This window comes from Stegastes partitus, unplaced genomic scaffold (assembly GCF_000690725.1).
Source record: "Stegastes partitus isolate 25-593 unplaced genomic scaffold, Stegastes_partitus-1.0.2 Scaffold98, whole genome shotgun sequence".
NCBI lineage: Eukaryota > Metazoa > Chordata > Actinopteri > Pomacentridae > Stegastes > Stegastes partitus.
The window spans coordinates 782,154-801,234 of NW_007577829.1; the positions used below are offsets into that span (position 1 = coordinate 782,154).

Genomic DNA, 19,081 nt, shown 5'->3' on the forward strand with positions numbered 1-19,081 from the left:
ATGCTTTTCACAGTTTAAAGAAAGAGTTGTAGGTGGAGGAGGGGAGGGAGGTTTGAAAATGTACATTGTTTTTTTTTTTTTTTTTTTGTACCTTGGCTTTAATTTATTAAATATATCTAAGACTGCAGCTCTTGACTTTCTCTGTGTGTGGGAGTGGATTTGTTCTGTTCCTTCGGTGCTTCCATCAAACTGTCTGCAGATATTTTCCCAGATCTCTAAAACAATTAACACAATTACCAGAGTAGATGAATGTCTAAGTAAGAACCCATCTTTCATTTGCTTTAATTACTTTATTTTTCTTTTAGATTTAACCACATTCAGTCATTTTGTTGGGATAGATTTATTAAGCTCAATTAAGTTATTTATAGCACACATTGGAGTTGAGCCGAAGTGCTTTCAAGTAGAGAATTAAGATTAGAATTCCAAATTTACCCAACAAGTTTAAATATTAAGCTTAAGGCCCTTTAATATTATATATAATAGAAGTTACTCTAGCTAACCTAAATGTTGAGACTGAGAGTCAACAGTAACTAAAGACGTGAGGCAGTTTTCATTCTCATTTTCAAATTGTTGAACGACTGCATTTTCATTTTTAGTCTTTGTAAATGTAACTTCAAAAGCCTGGGAGCTTATTTACAGGCAGGAACCTGAATTTGAATTAAATAATCTAAATTTGAACTGCTCAACTGTGTTTAAAAATAAACATAAATTTTATATATTTAATTTGAACTATTTGATTAAAATGAAATTCAGTTCCATATTCAGTTTTTAAAATTCTGATTCAGTTCTTGCAATTCAAAATTAGTCATTTTAAGTCAAATTCACTTCTTGTAATTCAGTTTCACTTTACTAAGACACTACTCTAAGGATAGAGGAGATATGTGCCACTAGAAACTAAGTTTTAAAAATTATTATTATTATATCTGCCTTTACATATTGCATTTAAATACTGGCCTCCATAGAACAGATTTAGTCTTTGGAAGTGACATTTTTAAATACCACTGTAGCACATGTTAAGTCTTGTAGTTGTATTTAAAATTTTAATTTGAATTATACAATTTATAACTGAATTTATTACATTTTGAAATTAAACCCAGCTTCAGATTTAGCATACAAATTTAAAATTGAGTTCCTGTAATTCAGCTTCAAGTTACTGAGACAGTATAACCTTGAGGAGAAATACTGAATGTGCCATTAGAAACTGAATTTAAATTACATAATTAAAATAGCTCCACTCAAATAATTGCTATACCAAATTAAGTTTCATTCAGATAACTTATTTTTAGGAGGAAATTTAATTCAGTTCCATATCAAGTTTTCAAAATTAAAATTCAGTTTTTGTAATTCAGGTTGGGTTCACTGAGACACTCGTGTGGGCAGAAATTTGCGCCACTAGACAACACATAAATCACATTATTTCACTTTGAAGTGTTCAACCTAAATTTTATTCATTTGAATTGCATAGTTTGAAGCTGAATTAGGGGTTTCAATTCACCTTCTAGCGGCACATATTTCTCAAGAGTTTATATTTGCCACATGCTCATACAGCATGTGCAGTGAAATGCAAAGTGACTGTTGTCAAGGCTGTGCAATAACAATAACACAGTGTAAAAATGGACAAATCTTTAAAAAAAAAAAAAAGAAGAGAAAATTTGAAATAAGATGACCTGAATATTGAGGTAGAGATCTTAAACTAAAGTGCAGTGTGCATTGTGCAAGATAGCAGCTGTGTGTGTGTTTGCATGCATGTTTGTTATGCATTAGAGAGTGGGAACGTATGTGTGTCCACAGACCTACATGTTATTTATATGTTTACATTCGTGTGCCTCTATGCTGCAGCAGACAGATGAGGTGCTATGATTTAGATTTTCAAGGTTCACAGTCCTGACAGCATGATCAAAGAAGTGTGTGACTTTCCGCCCTCACATATTGCATCTGTACAGCAAGTCTTTGACACTAAAATGCTAAATACAGTCTCAGCTTATAGGATCCTATCCTATTTGTACGTGCATAGGAAAATACAGATTGGATGATTGCATTTTTACTGACACACACACACACATTTGGGGAAAATTATAATGCTATTTTGAAATTACATTTTCAAGTTTAGGTTATTATTTAAAACAAAGTCTGCCATGAACTTCCCCAGAACAGATCCCAGATGAGAAACAAGTTGCAGCTTCATTCATTCAATCAGGCCTTCCCAAACTGAGCTCGTTCCCTTTTGCGCATGCGTGGTGCGGTTGCAGCCGCTCACATGTGAGCAAAGGTCCATCCATCCATCCATCCTGTCCTGTCAGTCCGCTCACCTCCACCGACCAAACCTCCTCCGGTCCTTCCCAGGGGGGCAGAAGTTTCTCCAGGACTCCAGAGCCGAGCGGCAACTCAACTTCTCACCCCAAAACTAAGAGTAAACCGCTAAAACTGCTGCACGTAGGTGAGCTAACGAGCTTTCTGCTAACTTTTAGCCGCTTAGCTTCCACACAGCAAACAGAGGAAACAACACAACGAGGCAACAAACAACATAAACGCGAACACGCTGTGAACGTGCGTCAGTGTTGTCCTGCTGTGTGACATTTTGGACTGAATAAGAAGTTGTGTTCTCCTGTTGTTGTCACCGAAAACAGTGAGTGTTGGTGAAGAGGTGTGTGTTTGCGCTGCAGTTTTGCTCCATGAGGTTAACACGAAGCTCCTGACACACAACACGCACACAATCAGTGAGGCTGTGTGTGTGTGGTTAGAGTTTGATTGAGTTCATCTTAAAATAGTTTTCAAAAAATGTCAACTTTGTTTCATCAAGTTATGGACATTTTACGTGATCAAAGTAGAGATTTCTGCAGATATTTTTCATTTTTTTTGACTCAAACTGCTGTAAAAACAAGAACAACAAAAATAGGAATTAAAATAAATCAAGGCTCTTTTTGAAAAATAATGTCAAGAACCAATTAATTCCATACAGAGTGCAGTACAAAAATATCACATTAGTATTTGATTTAAGGATCTAAATTTGCCAAAAAAAAAATACAGGAAGTTACTGTTTTCACTACCAGGACTTATTCCTGTTATGTGTTCCCACAGACTGTAGTGATCTGGTGAAAACAGTGCACCTAAGTAACTTGCCTGAGTGTTAAAGAGCTGATCCCATCAAATGAATTTAAAGCTAATTTATGCAACTTTCAGGCAGCTGTCCACATTATGACTGACTCACATTGGTCCTGCTTGGTTAACATCACTGATGACTTGTGACACACATTATCTTATATTTTCATGATACTATATTTCCCTCTTAAGTAGGGATCGACCAGTGTGCTTGTTGATTGCTTCAGTTTTCTTTTCCATACAAACACAGATTAGTTGCAATCAGAAAACACTGATACTGATATTTGGACACGATATATATTAAACATGATGTCTAAACAACGTGTGATAGCAGAATTTATGGCTAGTTTTTGTTTTTCATTAACCTTTAATAAGGATAACTGAATATGTACAATCGAAATGTGAGTGATGATGTCAGTGTCATGTGACAGTAGGATGCTGTTGACTGTGAGATCAGTTAAATGAGATTAAACAGTTTGTGTCCTCTTTTTCTCTGTTTTCTGAGTCTTTCCCTGTTTAATCACATTTATTGCCTACTGAGGTCCAGATCTGAAAACTTTCCAGACACTGTTTTGGGTTAATCTGTGGCTGCCTCCTTCCTTAATGTTTAACTTATTTTATTGGTAGTTCCTTAGGAAAAATCAAAAAATTCAAATTATTTTTAAAATGCAGACTATCGACCACTGATAGTCCATCAGGCTGATAATTGGTCGAGCCCGACTTCTCATCTTTAAACCTTATTTAAACCGTTTCCTGTCTGTGACCTGTTCATTTGTGCTGCTGGCTGTCTTGTGAAGCTCCTGTGAGCCTTTTCCTGTTTAAATAAAGGTTAAACAAATAAAAAAGTAAATATCTGGCATGAGGGCCGATCTACAACACCTGTCATCTCAAGGCACTTCTTAAATTAAGGATGAGATTAAACAGAATTAACCTGTAAAATTAAACAGAGAAACCCAATAAATCCAAAGATGGATTCCCTTTGAGCAAGCACTGGGTAACAGTGTGTTTAAAACAGCACCACTTCTCCTTGTAGTTTTTCCAGGTGCGTCTTTAAAAACTCGCTGCCGTTCTTCTGTGGATTTAGACTGTCTCTGTGGTTTATCACTTCATATGATCCCATACTGACTCCTTGAGTTCAGGGCTCTATGGGACCGACACCATCTTCTGCAAAACTCCTCCTTCTTTGTCCCTGAAGGCAGCTCTTTACGACTGTAGCTTTTTGTTTGGTTTCATTGTCCTGCAGCAGAATGCACCGATGATGGTGCACAATGGACAAGAACCAAAACATGTAAACCTTTAGCACAGTGTGTAGACTGAGATTAGGCTGATTCCTCATGAGATGGCTGCAGCATCCACAGGTACGCTGCCTATACACATTTCCTTGAACACACTGAGATGTTGGCTGGCTTTGCAGGCTTCGCACGGCATCCTGAGCAGCCTGCTATCTCATTATCGGGTTGTCTTGACCTGAAGTGATCTGCAGACAAAGGTTAGCCTCAGTGAGAAGATGTGACAGTGCTTACTTATCATTGATTTTCAATAGTGACCTTTGGTCTTGGATTCTGAAATCAATTACTTCACAAAATGCAGCCTGTGGCAGAGTAAATCCATTTTATTGAAAAGTGATGCCTAAAATCCATCATCTCAGACGCAGATTGACTTTATGAAGAGGAGGCTCTCGGTCTTTAACCTGGATTTGTGTGCGGTCTCTCCATCAGTCATGGCTGTGGTGCGGTTCTACAGTAATGAAGCTGTGAATGGGCGGGCCTTAGAGAGGGCACCCAAGCTCTACCCACACCTGTCAATCACGAGCGAGCTGTGCTACAACGTGGAACTGACAGGTGAGTGTGCAACAGCTTGTCAGCTGATGATGAAGATGTTGACAGTTAAAGATGTGGATGCTGTGAACACCTGTGAGGTTCTCTGTGAGTCTCCACATGCTGCTTTACGTTTCCTCTCATTCTTTTTGCCATGTTGTTGTTGCTTCTTCCTGATCTCTGCTGCAGGCTGCGAGAGTCTCGGTGCCGAGCAGAAGGAGATTCTCCTCTGGTTGTTTCGTCGTCCTCTGCAGGCGGAGCCGCTGTCTGAGAAACCGAACCTCACAGAGGGCAGCGGGGAGAAGCTGGTGGAGATCGGACCAAGGTAGCATCACTGGTTTCTACTAGAGCTAAACCATGTGCAAAAAAAAAAAAAAATCATATTGTGATTATTTTGACAGATATTGCAAAACAAGTCACAAATTTAGTGGAATAATTATGATGTATTGTTTTTCTTGCGGTCTGTACCAAACAATGATGCTCTATCATGTTTAGGGAGTTTGAGCAGCACAATGCCTAATTTACAATAAAACGGTATTTGAAAGGTCTGAAAGTTGCCCAACACCAAAGACTCAGGATACTCCAATTAATTTCTTTAGAGGGTTAGTGGTGCTGATACAGAGTGGCACATTCAGTACAAGCCGAAGACCTGAAAGGAAAACTAAAAATGGCTCCTATTTATTGAAACAGGTTCAACCTCGATGCTACACTTGCTTAAGTGACCAGCAGCAACACTGATGTAGATCAGACGAACAATTATTGAGTTTATTAAAAACCAGAAAGAGACACGAGCTCCTTCATTTATTGGCAAAATGTATAATGTTTATACGCTTACACAAATACATGACAGTAGAAACTACTCGATCAAAGACAGCTGACCTGAAACTGCTTCAAAAATCTTTTTTTTAATTCTGACTCTGGTTTGCTGTGTTTAATGTGCTGAATGTTATGTTCAGTGTTGCTGAAAAGGTGTAAAGAACATTCTATTTTTATATTATTTAAGTTTTTAATCAGTTTTTGTACACATTATACACGAATGTATTGAAACATAATGAGAGAAACAGCAAAAATGTTTCTAGAGGACTATACATATCTATTACAGTAAATTATTTTACACTATGTTACATTAGAATTACACAACAAGTCGCCATGTTTGAGTGGTGCCACCAGTTCTTTCAAAGAGCTGAAGGTATCAGTTTACTTCAGGGATTTTTTCGTGTTTTGGAATGACCACATGTGGATTTTTCCCTTTCCTGCACGTTCTCCTCCTTCAGACGGCATCTAGTTTTAAAGCAGAAGGATCTTTCATGGTGCCACTGGTGTCTTTTGTTCTCCAGGTCATCCTTCACCTCGACTTTGGCTGCTTTCAATTGAATTTCCCTTCTGGGATGAATAAAGTATTTTTCATTTCATTCATTTCATTTCATTTCATGCTTAATGTTTTTGTAGTGGTTCAATCAGGAGACAGGGTTCTCCTCCTCCGACTGGAGTCTTTGATTGTGTAGCTGCTGTTGGCCAGTTGTAGCCTTCATTTTGGAGGTTTTTCCAGCTGTTGCGTGAGGCAGATCTCAGCCTTCTTCATCTTGTCCTTTTTAATTTTTAAGGAATCATCTCTATATATCCTCTCTCTCTTTTTTTTTTTTTTTTTAGAGCTCTGCATTAATATCGGTGATCTGCTGTTGGCTTCAGTTTTTTCATATACTCTCTTTCTTACTTATTCAGGAAACCTTTTCTTGCTCAGTAACCTTTTTTTTTTTGCCAGATCATCTAAGATTTTCTCAATCTCTGCCTGACTGATCCGAAACATTCTAGGTGCTTCAGCAGCCTGCTTTTCCCCCAGTTGGCTTGGTACGCAGCAGTTTGAATGTCATACAAAATCTTTTTCTGGCTTCTTATACAGCATGTACTGGAACGTACCCACAGTAACCAAGACAAGAAATCCGAAGCCCAAACTCTAGAGACTGCAATGTTCATTACCATCTCAGAGACTAAAGACTCTCACTGCACAAGATGTTCCTCGTGAACGCAAATTAAAAACTGCTGCAGAAAATGAAACTTCCCCCATTGGCTGTGCGTATTTCGTAACGTTAGACCATCAGATTTAAGGTTTTGTCCTCCTTGGAAGCAACTTTTGTCACATGAGGTGTGTCATCAACGACTCTGCATTGAATCTAAACACACAGTATGGATCCTGTTCTTCACAGGGTGCTCTAGTAGGTGGCAGCAGGCATCTGAAAATTGAACTTGACTGCATCGATTTGTTTTTCACGCCCCTAAAAAGTGCCGTAATCAAAGTGCGTTTCCCGAGACGACTTCAGTGTGAAGAGAGCTGGAGTGTTTGTCTAAAATATTAAGGGTTTATCGTCTGGGAAATGATTTTGTGCTCAATAAATCGAGTGAGCTATAACATGAATATGCATCCTGGGCTGATAATTAATGTTCCTAAGAAATGTCAGATGGTCTCAGTCCAAAAAAAAAAAAAAAAGCCATAACGTATTAGAAATGACTCAGATTCCAGTTGGTGCCAACATAGTAAAAGGAGAATTTGTAGAGACGACATCCAGGTACATAAAAAGTTTCAACCAGCAAAGGGCATCCAAGGATGAACACAAGGATGCTTGCCAAGATGTAGGATTGTTTATGACTCCCTGTAGCACCTAATAACTAAAATAGATATTTCTACACTAAAGGTCTTTTGAGGTAGGCAGATGTTCAGGGTGTCCAGGGGTAGATAATATGGAAATAATAAGTTTAGACAGACTGTAGGCAAACATAATTTGCATTTGAATTAATTCCATTAGGTGAAAAAAAAACAAAGAATACCTTCAGATAATAAATAATTACAAGATTTTTTTTTAAGTCTAAGATATCAGAGAAATACAACACCAGTAAATTAAACACCAAAAACAAAATCCCTTGTAAGTGTTTTCTGCCTGTTGTTGCATTTTTAGGCTGAACTTCTCCACTGCCTGGTCCACGAACGCCGTGTCCATCTGCCAGAGCGCCGGCCTCGCTAGCGTCACACGAGTCGAGCTTTCTCGCAGGTTTCTCATCAAGGTTTGGAAAAAAAACACACAATCTGATTCTGGATGGTTGATCACTTTGTTTTCCCGATGTGATCCGTCTGCCTCCGCTTCAGCCCAAGAACGGAGAGAGCATGGCTGAGCTCAACGGAGACGTCGAGAAGCTGATCGAGTGTCTGTACGATGGCATGACGGAGTGCATCTATCGACATCCCATCACCTCCTTCACCGTGGAAACCAAACCACAGTCGGTGTTCGAGGTGGACATCCTGGGAAAAGGTCGCGTGGCCTTGGAAACAGCGAACGACGAACTCGGTGAGACTCTTCAGCTTCTCTCCGGCTCTGCTTTTACTTTTCTGACTCAGGCTCTTTTTTTTTTTTTTATTGAATTTAACGGACTGTGACCTTTTCTTCCTTCATGCTTCTTTCCAGTCTTGCAGCTAACTGTGAGTACACTGAGTGGATGTAGTGATGTCACATGATGCACGGCGTTATTACTTAGCTGCTTGAAGTCACAGGACAGCAGTGATGTCGCTCATTTTCTCACACGTGCATGTTTGTGTTTAGCGTGTGTCTAATGGGACGAAACCCCAAAACAGATCAGCTATTGAATGGAGGTCAGTTGACATTTGCAGTCACGATTTTATGTTTCCAGCTGGTAAATATTTTCTCAAAACATATGAGAAGTTGGCATCACTACTTTCTAATCTTCAGAATGTCAGAATATTTATTTCAGCTTTGCGCATTTCACATTAACGAGGCGCTTTGTGTGATGCTAACGTTGCACTCTTCACCTCTGTTGTTGAGATTTAGAGTATTGAGGAGTTGCACCAAACAGGATGGCATTTAACGGTGCAATTTAGCGCTAGTTTCCTGCAGCTTTTCCAAACAATGCAGATTCTCACACCAATTTTAAACAATTTTTTCAGTGTGACTGAAGTCAAGCACAGAAATGAGCTGGAACTGCATTAAGGATCTCCATCCAGGGAGACTTGCCGGCTGATTAAATCACCACCATATTCGTCTCAGTTTGTTTGCATGTGTGAGGTTGAGTTTCCTTGAAGGGATGAATGCAGGCATTGTTAGAGAAGATTCTCTTTTCTCCATGTGTTCGTTTATAAAGACGAAACAAATTCAGCACGCTCTCAATTAATCAATTTAATCTCACACTGAATATTGCATTACAGAGCTCTGGGTCAAACTCTCCCTACCATCAGACAGAGTGAGACTAAGACCTTTTCCTCCAACCCTTTCTTATACAGTTCAGTCACATAACAGGTTACACAAAATGTCACATAAACTTGTTTCACATCTTCCTGCCTGTTTGTTTGTTTGTTCCTTCCCTGGGATGTATGCCCCATATCTTTACATCCTGTCCACATCCGCAGCTCGTCCAGGTTATCGGTTATCGGATTATCTCGCACTCATCTGTTTCCTCCCAACGATGAGAACCCTGTCCTTCAGAACAACATACATTACAAGCACACAAATCTTTATAAATCAGCATTATAATGAATAACATATAATGAATAAACCCTCAAGATTAAGTATTCTTATTCTTGAAACTTAAATGATTATATATATTTCGAGTAATATGTCATTTACACAACAAGATTCAAAGACAACAGGGCGTTCTGAAAAAACTGTGTTGCTAGTGGTGCTCCTGCGCTGCCTGCTTTGAGAGTAGTCTGATGTTTTAAAATCTCCATATGTCCATAGATAAGAGGAATCCCAGTTGTGGAGCTACAACTATTAAATCTGCAGCTTTTATAGACATTGCCGTCCCGGAGATTGTGTTTCACCTTCCCTTAATCAACTGGAAGGAAAGACCGAGACCAGCCAAACTCATCACTCACTTCTCCATTAAAATAATTAAAAATCTTATTAAAAGAAAAAAAAAAAAAAAGAAACTGTCTGTTCCAGACTCGCAGACCTTCAGTCAGACTCTTAATAGATTCATGTAAAAATCTACTTTTTGTTAGAGAGTGGCTGGGAGCTCAGGTTTTCCCACGTCCCCCAAAATATCCGTGACATTCAGAGCCATGCTGATGGAAAACACGTCCCAATGAAAGTCTCTGAACCCCAAAACCCACTGACAGGTTTAAAAGGCTCGTTATCTTCAAAAAATTACGCTATTTAGCAGCAAAAACCGTAAAAGCAGAAATGATCGTCATGTTTCCAACAGTCCGTTTAAGGACTGTTGGAAACATGACGATCATTTCTGCTCATCTGTGCCGTCTGGAAAATTAACCAAATCTGACCTTGAAGTTGTGATATTTCATCAGAATCATTTTATTCTGCGAGTCACATTTAAAAAATTCCCAAAAAGAACTGTTTGTTCTAACAAAAATTAATAAAAACATTCAACTTTTGTTTTTGCTCATCACGATGTTATACCTGCGTCTTACTGCATAAAGGAGAATTTTGTGTTCTCTCTCCTTCTCCAAAGAGGCGCACAAGTTTTTATTGTCGTGGAAAGACACAAATCCTCTCATTAAGTACCTGGAACTTGATATTTTTTTTGTCGTTTGTGCCTAATTAAGGGAGTGTAATCTAAAATAACAAAAATGCATTTCATTTTTTGGTCCTGACAGTGTTTGTTCAGCGTTATTCTTCTTTATATGAAACAGGTTTCAGTCGCCACAGTGACAGAACGTGGTGTGCGTACTTATGTTCATGCTCTGCTTATTCTCTCAGCCTCATTAATATTCACAAGCGGCTCAGACAGATGAGAATAATTTCAGCACATACTTTGCAGGCTCCGCCAGGCTCATCTGGCGAATTGAGGCGATAATTAAGAAGTGGTATGTGTGAAATTTATTGAGACTATAGCTGCTTAAAGTATTTATTGTGCACTCACTCTTTCGCTTCCCGAGTTGAGTTAAACGTGTTGTTTAATAGACGGGACACAAATTAATATAGGCAGTGTATACTTTCCATAATAATGAATCTATCATAACAGTGTTTTTAAAGTTTAAGTGCTGTGGAAATGATCTAATTAACTGTACACAATTAACAGTGTGTCATAGTTGTTGGGTTTCTTGGCGCATGCAGGTGTGTTTGTGTTGCATCAGTGTTACATTAGTTAAAAACTCGTCTGTTTAAAAGGTCATATGTGATGCGGAATCGTTGCTGCCTTGTGGTTGACTTTTTTTTTTTTCTTTCAAATAATGACGATGTCGTGTGTTGTGCTTGACGCAGGTTTGGCCTTTGACTCCTGGGATCTGGACTACTACACATCGATGTTCCAGAGGATTAAAAGGAACCCCACCAGCGTGGAGTGTTTTGACCTGGCTCAGTCCAACAGGTAGCGTTTGTCTGCAATGAGCACATTAGCAGGACTGCTTTGTGCCGTACTTTTTTAAAATTCTCTAATTCTTTCTTTTGCACCTCGGTGTCCCAGCGAGCACAGCCGTCACTGGTTCTTCCGTGGGCGGATGGTAATCGACGGGCAGGAGCAGAAGGAGACTCTTTTCAGCCTCATAATGGACACGCAGCGGCACAGCAACCAGAACAACGTCATCAAGTTCTGCGACAACAGCAGGTAGTGCTGGAAACAGCACGGCGACCACAGATGCTGCGAGTGTGTTTTTGTCCGAACTGACTCACTGTGAAATGTGTGTGTGTGTCCAGTGGCATCAAAGGCTTGGAGCTCGAGTGTGTCTATCCAAAAGATCCATCCCAAGCGAGCGCGTATGAGACACGGCGTTCACTACGACACGTCATCTTCACTGCAGAGACGCACAACTTCCCGACTGGTCAGGACACAAACAACACTGTGTATATTTAAACATAAGTGCCCATTTTTTTTCTCATGTACTGTTTGCCAGATACTAATTTTCAGGCCTGTCTGTCTGGACTTCTTAGGCGTAGCGCCGTTCAGTGGAGCCACCACGGGAACTGGAGGCCGAATCAGAGACGTCCAGAGTGCTGGACGAGGAGGCCACGTCATCGCTGGCACTGCAGGATATTGCTTCGGAAACCTTCACATCCCAGGTCAGATGCTAAAGACCTGCACTGTAGTAATAATCTGCAGCACATTTTCAAAACACAAGTTACAAAGCTCTTCACACAAGACTGCAAATTAAACCCAACAAGTAATACCTTTTGGGAAAAGCAGGTAAAACTAAAATGAGATGTGATTTAAAAAAATAAAATAAAAAAGTTTCATGACAGCATTTACAAAATGCAAAAACAGAACCTGATTTAAATCTGGCGCCATCCTCTTCAAAGTAGTCTGCTTGTACAGCTTGGAACAGTCTCATTTAGTAAGCATGACAAACGTCATCGTTTTGATATGATTTGTTTTAAAAGTAACCAGTGAGAGTAACTCATCTCTAAAACATACAGGGAAACAGGAAGCTAGAACAGCATCGCCACATAAAAAAAGAAAACTGGCAGCTGAGTTCTACGCAGTTTGGACGTCAATCCGTAGAGTTTTGGTTAAGCAAGTAAAAAGCTGTTTTGAATCAAGTAAGCGGCAAGCTCTGAAAATATTTGATTACATCTGATGATCTCATCTGATGTAGACTTCAAGGCCAGACCTGCTGTTTCCTCCACACATTTTGTCCAACTTTCTCGTCCCTTTTCGCTACCTACATGTAACTGTTTTCAACATTTCCTTCATTGTGGGAAATGATGGCTGCCATCTCCGGGCCAGCAACATGTTGCGATAAAACTTTAAAGTTTTGCATGCAAATGTTCCACCAAAACAGTTCCCCTGGCGCTATTTTGCAAAGACGCTGTTGCATTCTGAGATTATCAACAGCCATTCAACGGTGATTGGTTTAAAGAAATCCAAACAAGCCAGAGTGATTTATTTTATTTTTTATTTTTTGTCCATAGCAGAATGGTTGTCAGTTGCAGTCAGACCATTTTGCAGCCAAGAATAATCGGGCTGTGTAAGACCAAAAGATCTGTGTTTTGCTGAAGTGAAACAATCCAGTTGCAAGTGTTTAAATGTAAGGTACATCTAAGTGACATAACAGTAAAAAGAGATGCCGTCTCTACAAACGATGTTCCCGATGGGAGAGTTTGTAAAAAGAAAATAAAACTTGGTCCCAAAAATAAACCCTGACGTCAACCATTCTAAACATGAGAAAATGCTGAGTCACAGTTGTTAATAAAGATGCAGAAGCTAAACTGTGCTGCGCAGAAATTGAGTCAACGTGTCTTTTCTCTCCAGGTTACATTCTGCCCTGGGAGTGTGAAGGAGAAGGGTGGGAGTATCCGTCCAGCTTCGCCCCTCCGCTGCAGGTCGCCATCGAGGCCAGCGACGGAGCATCGGACTACGGCAACAAGTTCGGAGAACCCGTCCTGTCAGGTAGGAAAGCCTACTATTATGTATACTGATGCATAACTAAATTACATTAAACGGTTCATTCTCAACATTCACACAGGCATGAAAATGAAATATTTAATTAATTATTGTAGGAAATTAGTTTTTAGAAGTAAACAAAACCAAAGTGTGTTATTAAAATGTTTTCCTCGGGCTGTTTAGTTGAGATAAATTAAGTGTGAAACAAGGGAAAGTAAAAACAAATCGCCGCATCTGTAAAACAGAAGCCTATTAAACACAACAATCAGTCAGCTATGAATTCTTATCATCTATTTTCTGTAAGTCTACATATTGATGAGATAAAACTTCATTAATCCCAAAGGAGATCCTTGTACCAGATATTGCTCAGAAAACAAAATTACATACCCTGAGAATAAATGCAGTGCCTCGTAGAAAAGCAATAAGATGCAAGTACAATACATTACTGAAAATACAATTAAGTCAGCTAAGATAAGAATAGAAAAGTAAGAAATAATGCTGGCAATGATTCTGATGTAGTGCAGTAAAATCATGCATGCTAATGAAATCTTGCACCTAAAAGAATGAAATACTGCAAGTGAAAAATGAAATGTTGCTCATGAAACGGATGATTTACTAACATTTACTTGTTTTAGCACTTCTATATTAACATGTACTTCTGCCCTTGTCTAGGTTTTGCTCGTTCCTTCGGTATGCAGCTGGCTAACGGGGAGCGACGGGAGTGGATCAAGCCGATCATGTTCAGCGGTGGCCTGGGCTCTATTGAAGATGCCTATGTGAAGAAAGAAGAAGCAGAGCCTGGTAATGCTTTAACGCAGCGTGAGAAATGAGTTTCATCAATTCAGAAGCTATATTTGCACACATATCGATCAGTGAGTCACTGCGTCTTGCTGCTCCTCTGCTGTGCTTTTCGATCAGGAATGGAGGTGGTGAAGATCGGAGGACCGGTGTACAGGATCGGTGTAGGAGGAGGAGCAGCCTCTTCGGTCCAAGTATGGGCTCTACAGTAAATCAAACTGAGACTAGCAGCGGCCTCAGCAGGTGCAGATGAGTATTTAAACACATTTCGTCTCGTAGGTGCAGGGGGACAACTCCAGCGACAGGGATCTGGGTGCCGTCCAGAGGGGGGATGCTGAGATGGAGCAGAAGATGAATCGAGCTCTCAGGGCCTGTCTGGAGAAAAGCAATGGAAACCCAATCTGCAGTATACATGATCAGGGGGCAGGAGGAAACGGTACAAAAACTGTGGCCTTTTTTTTAGGATCGAAAATGAGAACAAAGTTAAGATATTGAGCCACTTTCTCATTTCTAGGTAACGTGCTCAAGGAGCTCAGTGAGCCAGCCGGAGCTGTGATCTACTGCAGTAAATTCAAGGTAATCATGGACACAGATGAGCTTTTTGTTTGTATTTATTTTTGCAACCCATAAGATCAATGTCTATTGTTTGCTTTTTCTCTGTGTCTTTGCTGTGCAGAAAGGTGACCCCACACTGAGTGTGCTGGAGCTGTGGGGAGCAGAGTATCAGGAGAGCAATGCTCTGCTGCTGCGTCCATCCGACAGGTCCTTCCTGGAGAGGGTGTGTCAGAGGGAGAAGTGTCCTGTTGACTTTGTGGGAAACATCACAGGAGATGGAAAGGCACGTTGCAGCCGATAAAAGCACATCCACTCTGCTAATCAAACCACTTAGGTGATCAGCGGTTGTCGGCTGTGTCATTCTGCGAGACAACCTCAAGTATTGCCCTCAATAAGAGTCCAGTGTGTTTATATCGGTCTGATTTCTTACACAGATTGTTCTCGTGGACGATGAGGGAGGCAGTGCCGACCAGGCAGGTGGGGGGCGGGACCCTGTGGACCTGCAGCTGGAGTGGGTTCTGGGGAAAATGCCGCAGAAGGAGTTTAAGATGGAGCGACTTTCCCCAACACATCAGCCGCTGAGTCTTCCTGCTGGACTGACGGTCAGAGATGCTCTGCGCAGAGTTTTACGTTTGCCAGCTGTGGCGTCCAAACGCTACCTGACCAACAAGGTGTGTGTTGCAGCCCCATCTTACACCGTCTCTATCTTTAGAAATGAATCCGCGCAGACACTTTGTGACTGTCCGTGGTTTCCCTGCCCCCCTTCCCCCTCTGTCAGGTGGACCGGTCTGTGACTGGGCTGGTTGCCCAGCAACAGTGCGTCGGCCCTCTTCACACCCCATTGGCTGACGTGGCTGTTGTTGCTCTGTCGCCATTTACCCTGGAGGGAGCAGCGACGGCCATCGGGGAGCAGCCAATTAAAGGTCTGGTCTGCCCTGCAGCGGGGGCTCGCATGGCTGTCGGAGAGGCTCTGACCAATCTGGTGTTTGCCAGAGTCACAGCGCTGAAGGTGAGCAGATCATGGAGCCTGTGAATAAACCCACTAATATAACACACACATCACAAATGACCTCTTAAAATGAAAATAGCCGCTGGTCCTCTCGAATGGATACATGATGAGCTGACAACTCTGTTGCCCAGATCGTCTTTAGATTTAGATTTTAGCTGATATATGTTACTGTTGTATGTTTCAGGATGTCAAGTGTAGTGGTAACTGGATGTGGGCAGCCAAGCTGCCCGGTGAGGGGGCGTCACTGTGGGAGGCCTGCAAAGCCATGTGTGAGGTCATGGGCCTGCTGGGGGTGGCCATCGATGGGGGCAAGGACTCTCTGAGTATGGCTGCCAGAGTGGGGAAAAAGACGGTCAAAGCTCCAGGTGCTCTCACTGTTTGTGTCTGTGTAGATTCATCTGTGCACTCTAAAACAAAAGTTGAACATTTTACATTTGCCTTTTTGAGTTATTCCAACTTCTAATGAAATCATGTGCAACCAACAAACTATATTGAGTTAAGGAAATTTCTCTTTCCTCTACAATCGATGGCATTTTAAAAGACCAATTACCTAGCAATTAGCTGCACAAACACAGTTTTTAAAGACTTGAAATCCTGGACTCGCAGTGGACAAAAAAAATGTAATTATCAACTCAATTTAATTCATTTACCACAACTTGAATTTTGTTTAAAATCAAATGCGGACATTTCTGTCTAAATGACACACAATATTAAGTTGGTGTAATTATCAACATCATTTGTCAACGCAGTTCAACAAAACTGTGCTCGCAGCTTGAAAGATCTTTCTATATCAGGAAATTAGAATTTGTAATGTTTTTGAGTGGTGGTATTAAGTCCCATGAATTACTTTTTAGAGTATTGGTGTTTTACTTAAAAGTCGCTTCTGGTCTGCTTCTGTTTCAGGCGCTCTGGTTATTTCAGCATATGCTGTTTGTCCTGACATCACTGCCACCGTGACGCCCGATCTTGAGGATCCAGATGGCAAAGGTACAACACACTCAGACAAACAACTCACACATACACAGCTTCAAATCTTATTGCTCATGATTAATAAAACAGTGTGTCTGGCTGTCAGAGTTTCCAGCTAGTGACTGCAGAAACAGGATTCACAGTGTTTAAATATCCTCATTGTTGCGAGCTTCTCTCGCCCACATCACACACATCTTACTCTCACATAGCACACTCAGTAACAGACGGCCCGAACCGACCTTCTGTCCTCTGTCTGCAGGCGTGTTGTTGTGGGTTCCTCTCAGTCCAGGCCGTCACCGTCTGGGAGGTTCTGCCCTGGCTCAGTGCTACAGCCAGCTGGGAGACTGCTCTCCTGACCTGGACCAGCCAGGACTATTGACTGCCTGCTTCAGCACCACTCAGGAGCTCATACGCGGTCAGTTTGCGCTCGCAGGGAAGACATCTACCTGCTGCAGAGGGGGAAAAAAGTTCAGCGTTGTTTAGTGTGACTCAGTCTGTGGGCAAACTTTTGTTAGTATGCAGCCTTGGCTTTGTGCTGTGATGAGACCGCCACCTAGTGGTTTCACTGTTCAAAGTTTTGGTTAAAAAAAATCTTGTTGCGGAAGAAAATCTAGATCTTTTGTCTGTTTTCTCAGATCGTCTGTTGAGTGCAGGACACGATATCAGCGATGGAGGCCTTATTTCTTGCTTGCTAGAGATGGCGTTTGCAGGAAACCGTGGGGTTGACGTTGAGTTGTCGTCACAAGGAGCTGGAGGTCAGTGAGCTGATGTGTTATTGATTTTAGCTTCAGGATATAAACTGTTGTGATTGTAGATTCATGCTGGGTTTCTGCTGCCTTTTGTCGTCTGTGCAGTCATGGAGCTGTTGTTCAGCGAAGAGCTCGGCTTGGTTCTGGAGGTTTCACACTCGGATTTAGAAGCTGTGTGTCAGAGATACAGTGAGGCAGGAGTTCAGTGTCGTCCCATCGGCAGAACCTGCGGCTTCGGACCAGAGGCGACGGTGAGACCTCAAGCACCACCTTTGCCTCAAAGCCTTTTCTCTTCATCCATGATGACCGCTGTTTTCTGTTTCCTGCACTTGTGTTCCAGGTCAATGTCCGTGTGGATGGACAGGAGGTGCTGAGAGAGCGGCTGCCTGACCTCAGAGCTCTGTGGGAGGAAACCAGTTTCCAGCTGGAGCGCCTCCAAGCCAATGAGCTCTGTGTTAAACAGGAAGAGGAGGGTCTGTCTCAGAGGACTGAGCCGTACTTCAAACTGACCTTTGACCCCTCTGAGATGCCCAGCATCAGCCAGCTTTGTAAGACTAAAATTTATTTGTGCCATTATGAGAGATCTAGTGTATTCTACAGCTGCAGCTAATGGTTATTGTCATTATGAAGTCATCTGTCAGTTTACCGTCTAAAGTATTTTCTGGACATTTATTTGCCCCCGTCACATTTTTAAAATTTTGAACTGCAGTATAAAGTCCTGCACTTCTATGGGAATCCCGCAGCCATTTTTTTTTCTATACTTGTCTCCTATCAAGTCTGAAAAAAAAAAAAAAAAAAAACAGCTAAAAAGTCTCTGAATNTAAGATTTTCTCAATCTCTGCCTGACTGATCCGAAACATTCTAGGTGCTTCAGCAGCCTGCTTTTCCCCCAGTTGGCTTGGTACGCAGCAGTTTGAATGTCATACAAAATCTTTTTCTGGCTTCTTATACAGCATGTACTGGAACGTACCCACAGTAACCAAGACAAGAAATCCGAAGCCCAAACTCTAGAGACTGCAATGTTCATTACCGTCTCAGAGACTAAAGACTCTCACTGCACAAGATGTTCCTCGTGAACGCAAATTAAAAACTGCTGCAGAAAATGAAACTTCCCCCATTGGCTGTGCGTATTTCGTAACGTTAGACCATCAGATTTAAGGTTTTGTCCTCCTTGGAAGCAACTTTTGTCACATGAGGTGTGTCATCAACGACTCTGCATTGAATCTAAACACACAGTATGGATTCTGTTCTTCACAGCGTGCTCTAGTAGGTGGCAGCAGGCATCTGAAAATTGAACTTGACTGCATCGATTTGTTTTTCACGCCCCTAAAAAGTGCCGTAATCAAAGTGCGTTTCCCGAGACGACTTCAGTGTGAAGAGAGCTGGAGTGTTTGTGTAAAATATTAAGGGTTTATCGTCTGGGAAATGATTTTGTGCTCAATAAATCGAGTGAGCTATAACATGAATATGCATCCTGGGCTGATAATTAATGTTCCTAAGAAATGTCAGATGGTCTCAGTCCAAAAAAAAAAAAAAAAGCCATAACGTATTAGAAATGACTCAGATTCCAGTTGGTGCCAACATAGTAAAAGGAGAATTTGTAGAGACGACATCCAGGTACATAAAAAGTTTCAACCAGCAAAGGGCATCCAAGGATGAACACAAGGATGCTTGCCAAGATGTAGGATTGTTTATGACTCCCTGTAGCACCTAATAACTAAAATAGATGTTTCTACACTAAAGGT

At 41.2% G+C, this 19,081-nt stretch overlaps 1 protein-coding gene and 1 long non-coding RNA gene across 2 annotated transcripts in view; one reads left to right on the plus strand and one right to left on the minus strand.

Moving 5' to 3' along the window:
- The first annotated feature begins 2,307 nt into the window (after positions 1-2,307).
- pfas (phosphoribosylformylglycinamidine synthase) overlaps positions 2,308-19,081 on the plus strand; it is a 29,702-nt gene continuing 12,928 nt past the window's right edge. Inside the window, exons 1-3 of the mRNA XM_008277475.1 lie at positions 2,308-2,437; positions 4,818-4,940; positions 5,106-5,241. Of these exons, the coding sequence (XP_008275697.1) occupies positions 4,820-4,940; positions 5,106-5,241 (257 nt within the window). The 5' untranslated portion in view covers positions 2,308-2,437; positions 4,818-4,819. The remainder of the gene's footprint in view (positions 2,438-4,817; positions 4,941-5,105; positions 5,242-19,081) is intronic.
- The window catches only part of LOC103354183 (uncharacterized), a 30,691-nt gene continuing 21,340 nt past the window's right edge, over positions 9,731-19,081 (minus strand). Inside the window, exon 3 of the long non-coding RNA XR_520036.1 lies at positions 9,731-9,741. This is a non-coding gene — a long non-coding RNA (uncharacterized LOC103354183). The remainder of the gene's footprint in view (positions 9,742-19,081) is intronic.